At 41.1% G+C, this 9,521-nt stretch overlaps 2 protein-coding genes across 2 annotated transcripts; both read right to left on the bottom strand.

Annotated features, from left to right (window-relative positions):
• Window positions 1-1,594: 1,594 nt before the first annotated feature.
• LOC117306423 (ficolin-2-like) lies at window positions 1,595-2,617 on the bottom strand. The gene has a single exon (XM_033791004.1). The coding sequence runs from the start codon at window positions 2,615-2,617 to the stop codon at window positions 1,595-1,597; it is 1,023 nt and encodes a 340-aa protein (XP_033646895.1).
• Window positions 2,618-5,808: 3,191 nt separating this feature from the next.
• On the bottom strand, window positions 5,809-6,708 carry LOC117306424 (uncharacterized protein K02A2.6-like). Its single transcript, XM_033791005.1, has one exon. It carries the CDS (start codon window positions 6,706-6,708, stop codon window positions 5,809-5,811), a length of 900 nt encoding a protein of 299 aa, XP_033646896.1.
• Window positions 6,709-9,521: the final 2,813 nt, after the last annotated feature.

The following is a 9,521-nucleotide window of genomic DNA, read 5'->3' on the forward strand; positions in this document are numbered from 1 at the left end:
ATGTTCAACTGTTGATGCTGATCATTGAATGAGAATACTAAACTAATCTGAGTGTTACTAGATTGGATGTTAGTTACAGGTACAATGTTCAGATTGTCATTTCAGGATGAAGGTTTATAGAGGAATATCTATTGTTATAAAACTTGGATGACCACCACTTTTTAAGTTGTCTTCGAAACCAGCTTGTTTTGTTGATAAGCTCTGTACTTAAACCCCAATTCTTGTTCTCATGAATGGATTGTTGACCATGCAGAGCATGCATTGAATAAGGTTTACCAGCATGTTTTTTTGTGCATTTTTTAAAACTACTCTTTGGTGCAGTTAATAAGTGCAGATTTAAAACACAAATAAAATGTATACTATTTGAGTTGCAAACATTTCCAAAATACAGCAATTGATGTTTGTTGTGAAATTTCATATTGCGTTAAGACTTTCTTACTTCATTTGAAGTTTTTATAATATATGATTATATTGCTGTATTAGGTCAAAAGCAGTAAGTCCTTTCAATAACAATGTAGTATATCAGAAATCAGCTGAATAATATCGAACAAATAGTTTAAAATATTTTTCATATTTCGTTGAAAAATTTTATGGACTAATATAAACTTTCAAAAACTCCCTAAGGGTCATTACAGTGTTACTTAGTTCACATCAAAAACAGCCTACGTTCCAAAGATCTAGAAAACAAATTGAATTAAAAACAAACCACATTTCTTGTTCAAAGCCGATATAACAAACTGTTGCCTATCAAGAAAGACGATTTAAATATCTTCATGTCAAATCTATAGACTTTTGAACTAGTATTGGTAATTGATAACTATTTTGCTTGAGTATCTCCTTTTAAATTGAGAAAATTCCATAGGAAGGAACTTCTATTTATACACATCCAAGACTATATGTACTTTTCTTCAGATGAATTTCTACCACCTATTTACATTTGATTTAATTGAATGCTTGAGGTGCCTCTTGCTGTTGGCTTTTGTGAACTACAATGATCTTTACAGCCTAATGAACTTGAAGGAGCGATGTTTGACCAGCATGAATGCTAAACTGCAGTAATTGAATTGCTCATTTTGTAAGATGAATGCTGATGCAAAAGGGGCAATCATTTTCAAACGAAATCGAAAAAGATGCTTGATATTAAATTGAGTGAATTCTTACTGAAAGTGGTAAGTCAAAGCAATCAAATACATTTAAATTTACAGATACCAGCAAAACCACACAGATCTACAAATCACCATTGATATCTAGCCTACACCAAACGTTAATTGTTTTAAAAGATTTTTTCTTTTAGTATTATTCATTACATTGAAGTAAAAAGATTTGCGAAATTCGCTGAAGGTGCATTAAATTAATGAGGTGCTCAAAAAGTCTCTCCATTTTACAATTCCATGTGCGGTCTGCTGTTTAAATAACAACATACAATCTCAAAATACAACTCATCAAACTTCTAGAAGGGTGATTGAGAGCAGTTTGCATTTTAAAGGGTTAAACAGAATATTAGTATAACAAACTATTTAATGTTGTTTTTTGGTTCAAGAATTAGCTTCCCAATCTTTTTTCCAGTGCTCTATAGTGTAAAAGTTTACAAATTCTAGAGGCGCATTTTCATTGAACATGTTTTGACCGATTTGTATCCTGTCCCCATAAAAAACCAATTGATACCATCCGGGCTGGTAGATTCATGTGGATAATACATACCATTTAAATTAGTTTCATAACAATGGTTATACCACCATCCTCCTTTTCTAGTTACAGCACAGTGAACACTGCTCCACGGATCATTATCCTTGTCCTTGGTGCTGAACATCATTCCATTGTGGTATTCAAGTGCATCTCCTGCTGTGCTGCTCGCCTTGTATGAGCCAATCTCAAGTCTAAAGTTGTCCCCATCAATCTTGAAGTGTCCATATTCAGCAAAGGATTCTTCTCCATCCCATCTGACTATCTCAACCTTCAGCTTCCATGGTCCTGCAGACTCGGTCAAGGTACGTAGGTTCTCATTTCCAAGCCAGAATTCACCAGACAAGCAGCCAAAGCCATTCTGGTAGTCAACCCAGTTACGATAGAAATCAACACTGCCATCTTGACGCCTCTGAATGACCATCCAGCCCATACCATCAGTGTCCATGTCACAATAGACTTGTAGGGTGTTGTTGAATCCAGCAGGGAATATTGTGTAGATACCACTCACATTATGACCTGCCTCAAGAAGCTCCTGGCAACTGCTGTATTGAGGCCCAATGGCTGTATCAGGCTGTGTAGGGAGTGCTTGGTCAGGTAGAGAGAGGCGGGGTGTTTCTACATCAGCATCAAAATACACACTTCCACAGTATGTAATGAAGTCATCAGGATACTGAGCCCTGGTAGCATTGTTCAGCTCACACAGATGATCTTCAATGTTGTAATTGACTGAGTGGCACTGAGGATCAGCATGACAGTAACTCACACAGATGACATGCGAATGAGTTACCACTTGCTTATATGAAAAATTGTCAAATTTCTTATTTTCTGCAGAAGAAAACTCAATCATCAGCTGAGAATGTTTAAACAAGTGGCAAGAGCAAATTGCATGAACTGCAAGTGAGAGATGTAACAGTATTGAGAAGTACTCCATGCTGAGACAAAGTTACTTTCAAACACCAATGTGGAGGGTAATCAAGACTAGAATAATTGTATTGGAGTTTGTAACAGAGAGATGTTTACTACAACCACAATTCCATTCAAGTGTTGCATCTATCTGCTGTACATCTGTAGTTGTCTGCTACGATACAGAATTGCATCGCTTACATGCAAGTAAAAAGCTGACCGTAAAACACGAACCCAATCTGACGTGGTAACTAATTAAATCTGATAGGCTTATAAATTGTCTTCACTGAATTTGAAGTGAGTTTGGTCTCACGTATGGCGACCAATTAAGGTTCCAAGGACTTTGTTTCTATTGACGTCAGAAGCCAGGAAGGCAAAAATGAAACTAACGAAATAAGTTTGAAACAGACCTTAAAGTCAGTGGACACTATTGGTAATTACTCAAAATAATTATTAGCACAAAACCTTTCTTGGTTACGAGTAATGGGGAGAGGTTGATGGTATAAACCATTGTGAGAAACGGCTCCCTCTGAAGGGACATAGTTTTCGAGAAACAAGTATTTTTCAACAAATTTGATTTTGAGACCCTAATTTTAGAATTTGAGGTATCGAAATCAACCATCTAAAAGCATGCACTTTTGTGTGACAAGGGTGTTTTTTCTGTCATTATTATCTTGCAACTTCGAGGAACGATTGAGCTGAAATTTTCACAGGTTTGTTATTTTATGTATATGTTGAGATACACCAAGTGAGAAGACTGGTGTTTGACAATTACCAATAGTGTCCACTGTCTTTAAAACACGATCTTAAATTTGAGTAAGGTAACTAATTAAAGCCAAAATGATTTAACCCTTACGAGACCATGGCTGCCACAAGCCCCTCGCACCCAAATGCCTATAGTGGCTGCAAACAGCCGTTACATTTGACCCACTTCAATTCACACAGAGTTGTTAAGGATATGAGTAGATATGATATTTTACAATATTTCTTATGTCAAGTTTGCACCCAAATTTCTAAAATCAAAATAACTTTTCTGTTTATGTTATTTTTGTTGACGTTTCTCTTGAAACAATTTGATTCAATAAATGAACAGTGTTAGCAATATCTGGGCATTTTGCAATTACCATACAGCAATTAATGTTCTCTAAAAGGCTCAAAATTCTTAATGATGAAAGTTTTCTCATGTATTTTGAAGCGAATGTAGCCTCACACAAACAATTAGGTTTCCAATTACTTTGTTGTTATTGTTATTAGTAGCCAGTAAAGCTAGAAGAGAATTTGCAGTCGAATCACTGATTAGATTGCATCTTCAAATAATCAATTGAAAGCTAACCTTAAAAATTGCAACTCCAGCCTCGTTTTTAGATTGGTTTTACTGTTACTTTTGTCTAAAGTTGACCAGTATTGAAGCCTTTAAACTTTAAATAAGTGGAGCCTCACACTCTATGGCAATCAATTAGGACTACGACGACTGTGTCATTGTTGGCAATAGCCAGCAAGGCTAGTGGTGAAGTTAATTGTCATAGAAAAAGAGTTGAAAACCGACCTTAACACACGAATTTAGCCTGGGCAGGTATCCAATTAAAGCTGATATTCTATAAAGAAGTAAGATCCATATAGCTTTTGGAACCAAGTGGAGCCTCGCATTTTTATGGCAATCAATTAGGTCACCAAGGACTGTGTCGTTCGGGCTGTAGCCAGCGAAGCAAGTGGTGAAGTTGTCATAGAAAAAGAGTTGAAAACCGACCTTAAAACCCAAATTTAGTAATAATAATAATGAAAACTTATAAAGCGCTCAAATCCACAGAAATACACAAATTTAGCTTGAGCAGGTAACCAATTAAAGCTGATATTCTTTAAAGAAGTAAGATCCATATAGATTTGGCAATCAATTAGGTCACCAAGGACTGTGTTGTTCGGGCTATAGCCAGCAAAGTTAGTGGTGAAGTTGTCATAGAAAAAGAGTTGAAAACCGACCTTAATACACAAATTTAGCTTGAGCAGGTAACCAATTAAAGCTGATATTCTTTAAAGAAGTAAGATCCATATAGATTTGGCAATCAATTAGGTCACCAAGGACTGTGTTGTTCGGGCTATAGCCAGCAAAGTTAGTGGTGAAGTTGTCATAGAAAAAGAGTTGAAAACCGACCTTAATACACAAATTTAGCTTGAGCAGGTAACCAATTAAAGCTGATATTCTTTAAAGAAGTAAGATCCATATAGATTTGGCAATCAATTAGGTCACCAAGGACTGTGTTGTTCGGGCTATAGCCAGCAAAGTTAGTGGTGAAGTTGTCATAGAAAAAGAGTTGAAAACCGACCTTAATACACAAATTTAGCTTGAGCAGGTAACCAATTAAAGCTGATATTCTTTAAAGAAGTAAGATCCATATAGATTTGGCAATCAATTAGGTCACCAAGGACTGTGTTGTTCGGGCTATAGCCAGCAAAGTTAGTGGTGAAGTTGTCATAGAAAAAGAGTTGAAAACCGACCTTAATACACAAATTTAGCTTGAGCAGGTAACCAATTAAAGCTGATATTCTATAAAGAAGTAAGATCCATATAGATTTTGGAACCAAGTGGAGCCTCGCATTTTTATGGCAATCAATTAGGTCACCAAGGACTGTGTTGTTCGGGCTATAGCCAGCAAATCTAGTGGTGAAGTTGTCATAGAAAAAGAGTTGAAAACTGACCTTAAAACCCAAATTTAGTAATAATAATAATGAAAACTTATAAAGCGCTCAAATCCACAGAAGTGCTCATGGCGCTGTGCTGTCCTAATTGATATGACAACTTTTAAAGAGTATCAGAATAAAGAGAACGGACTGGAGATCAAATGTAAACTCTCTGCTTCACCTTCACTGTATATATTCTGTGTATACCATTCACATGTGCTTTTACCCATGATGCACCTGAGGGGTGCGGGTGTACAAATCATATTGCACGTAGGCCATTACAGTTGGATTTAAAAAAACATGTTAATCAAAAGGCGCTTAACAATTAACAACAAACGATTTGCGCAAACAAATAAGGTTGAAAGTTGAATTAAAGTTCCAGTTCTTCCTGTTAATCAAAAGGCGCTTAACATTTAACAACAAACGATTTGCGCAAACAAGTAAGGTTGAAAGTTGAATTAAAGTTCCAGTTCTTCCTGTTATTTTGTGATTGCCAAGGTGTATACAGTTAACTGTATATTAGTTTATTTGACCACATAGTCCTCAAGATATTTGGGGGTTTTGCGAATGCGAGTCGGTTGATTGTGCTGGTATGGTAGGTGGCACTGAAGGCGGTGTTTCTGCTGTGATGTCGGGGGTGTTAGGTGGAGTGTAATCCTTCTCCTCTTCAATGTAATCGCGTCGGTAGCTGTTGTTGGAGTCTGAGGGAATGCCCTTAAAACGTGAGGAATTCCGAGTGATGTTGTGGCCATTTGTAGAGGCAGTGATCATGCTGCCTTTCCTTGCGGTGACACTGTATGGCTGGGGGTCAAATGGTGTGGAGAGTTTGGATGATTTAGTGTCATGTTTCACAAGGACAGTGTCACCGACTGCGATGTCGTTTTGTCGGGTATTCAAACGAATGTCGGCGTAGCGTTTCTGCGTGGATGTTGCCTGCTCGTCGTTCACGCGAGCTTGATGATCTAATGTAGATGGATTGTTTAGGTCGATCTGTGGGAGTCGTGTGCGTGGCTTGCGTCCGAACATTAGTTGGTATGGCGTGAACCCAGTGGATGGGTGTGGTGTGGCTCGATACTGCCGAAGGTACTTGTAAAGCTCCTGCCTCCAAGATTTGTGTTCAAGATGAGCAGTACGAACAAGTTTCATCAGCGGTTTGTTGAATGCCTCAGCCTGTGCGTTGGCCCGCGGCCAGTGAGGTGTGATGCGGCGATGTTTGAAACCGCTGTGTTCTGCGAATTTCGCGAAAGCGTGCGAGTTGAATGGGCTGCCATTGTCGGTTTTGATTACTTTGCAGCAGCCGAATGTTGACAGTACTTTGTCCAAAACAGGGATAACTATGTTTGCAGATACGGACTTCACAATTTCAACGTTTGGGTATCTAGAGTACTCGTCCATGATGACCATAAGGTATTCCCCTGTTGGTAGCGGTCCACAGAAATCCATGCTCAGATTTTGCCATGCTCCTGGCGGCAAATCTGACATGCGAAGTGGCTCGAAGGGCCCTGGCTTACTGTAGGCGGATTGACATGCAAGGCATTTGTGTATTGTTTGTTCGACTCTCTCATTTATTCCTGGGAACCAGACCTTTTACCGTATCATGGCTTTCGTTCGTGCCATGCCTTGGTGACCTTCGTGTGCGATAGAGACTGCCATGTCACGTAGTGATTGCGGAATCACAATTTTGTCGTTGCGTAGCAGGATGTTATTTACGGTGCATGTAAGTTCATTCTTGCTGTTGTGGTATTGACGGAGTTCGTTTCTGTTGATAGCGGGGTCAGTGATTTTTTTGATCTCGAACCAGCGGCCTGTTCCTACGAGGTCAATGGCTTTCATCAGGGTTGGGTCATTTAAGGTCGCTTCCTGGATGTCAGTAATGTTCATTGCACGAGGGACTGATGTAGCCATAACAAAATTGACGTATTGTTCTGCAATGTTCTGTTCGTGGGAGGTGTTTTTCGTTGAGTTGGGGGCCGGGTGACGCGATAGGTAATCGGCTGGATTTGAGTGTCCCGGACTGTATTTGATTGTGAGTTTGTAGGGTTGTAGTCTGAGACCCCATCGTTCGATGCGTAGTGGTGGGTGCGTTTTCTGCCATATATTCACAAGCGGTTTGTGGTCAGTGGTGACAATAAAGTGTGGTGTCCCGCGGATGTACATGTCGTAGTGTTCACACGCCCATACAATAGCAAGGGCTTCGCGTTCTGTTTGACTGTATCGGGATTCGACGGGAGTCAAAGCACGGCTCGCGTAAGCTACAACGCGTCCGTCCTGTGTCAGTATGGCCCCTAGGCCAACGGGGCTGGCATCCACTGCGATTTCAATGTCTTTGCGTATGTCGAAGTATGCGATGCTCGCGTCTTCAGTTAGGGCGTTTTTGAGCGTATTGAAGGCGTCCTGTTGCTCTTGGGACCAAGCCCACAGAATATTGTTCTTTGTGAGTCGTCTCAATGGCTCTGTGATTGTGGAATAGTTGCGGATGAAACGCGAGCTGTAATTTGTCATTCCAAGGAAGCTGCGTAATTCTTGTACATTCTGTGGAGGTGGCGAGTCGCGTATGGTGTCCACTTTCTCTGGGTCTGGTGATACGCCATTTGGGCTGAACACAAGGCCGAAGAATTTTATGGTGTGCGTGTTGAATTTACATTTGTCCCAATTCACGGTGAGTCCATGGTCATGGAGGCGTGTTAGCGTTGCCTCTAGTGCTGCGTCGAGGTCGCGTTGTGCATTAGGACCTGATCCAAAACAGATGATGTCGTCACTGATGTTTCGAGCTCCCTCAATGCCAGAGATGACGTTGCGAATTGCCTCTTGGAAGATCTCGCTTGCCGACGAGATTCCGAAGTTCATGCGTTTATAGCGATAGAGCCCCATGTGTGTGTGGAACGTAGTAATGTATCGCGAACTTGGTTCAAGTTCGAGTTGGTGGTAGCCTGAGCGAAGATCAAGCTTACTGAAAACCGATGCACCATTGAGATCATGGATCAGTTCGTTTACTGTTGGCGTGCTGTGGCGTTCCCGCATGATCGCTTTGTTTGGCTCGCGCATGTCTACACATAAGCGTATCGAACCATCTTTTTTGGGGGGCGTCACAATTGGGGATACCCATGGAGTTGGCTCACCGAGCACATGCTCAATGATGTCTTGTTGTTCCAGACGTTTGAGTTCCGTTTCCAGTTGTTTTCTGAGGTGGAAGGGCGTACGGCGATTGGTGATTGCCTTAGGTTTAACTGTTTTGTCCACGTGAAGTTTAATTTGAGTGTCTTTTAGCTTGCCAATGTCAGTGAAAAGTCCAGGGTATTTTTCCCGGCACTTGTCCTTGTATGTTGCGGTATGTACGACGTGAATGAGTTGGAGCTTGGTTGCCGTCTCGTAGCCAAGCAGAGAACCATGATTGCCTTGCGCGATCAAGAATCGGTGAGTTTGTATCAAGGATGCTGTTTCCACTGTAAGGACGCATTCACCAAGTATGTGTATTGGGGTATCCTCACCATAAGCATGTACCTTTGCCTGTCTGTGGCGTTTGATGGGTGGGCTGCCCACGTTTGCGTATGTGCGCTGGTCGAGAATGTTCACAGTAGAGCCCGTGTCAAGCAAGAGTCGGACTTCGTGGTTGTTCACTTTGACAGGGGCAGTGGGTAGTGACAGTGTGTACAGTGTATGTTTGTCGTGCATTCCATAGCTGTATTCGTCTGCACTGGAGTCCGACTGTTGAGCGCTAGTGTTTTGTGCCAGGTCTTCATGTTCTTGTATGTTATGAATGGCCCTGTCTTTTTTGCGTTTGATGCAGGCCCGCTGGAAGTGATTTGGTTTGCCACAATAGTTACAAGTTTGCCCCTGTGCTGGGCATGTCCCACTATGGGGGTAGCTACCACCACAATAAATACAGAGCTTACCTGGTTGTTGCGTAGCTTTTGGGTTGTGCTGTGTCGAGCGTGTAGGTCCACTGGCATTGTTAGCGGTTCTGGCTTGCGGTCGTTTTCCGTTGTTGTTGTTGGTGTATTTTGGCTTCATTGCATGGACGGTCTCGCGCTCCATAGCAGTGGCCTGTGTGTCAGCCATCTCAAGTGTGCACCCGATGTCAATGATTTGTGTGAGAATCTTGTCAGGTTCCCGAAGAGCTCTACGGCGTAGTCGGTTGGAGGTGCAGTGCTGTATAATTTGTGTAAGGATTTCCATATCGGTAGATGTGAACTCACATGTCTTGGATAGTGAACGCAATTCCGTCACATATTCGTCCAGTGTTTGTCCCTCCTTTT

This window comes from Asterias rubens, unplaced genomic scaffold (assembly GCF_902459465.1).
Source record: "Asterias rubens unplaced genomic scaffold, eAstRub1.3, whole genome shotgun sequence".
Classification (NCBI taxonomy): Eukaryota; Metazoa; Echinodermata; class Asteroidea; order Forcipulatida; family Asteriidae; genus Asterias; species Asterias rubens.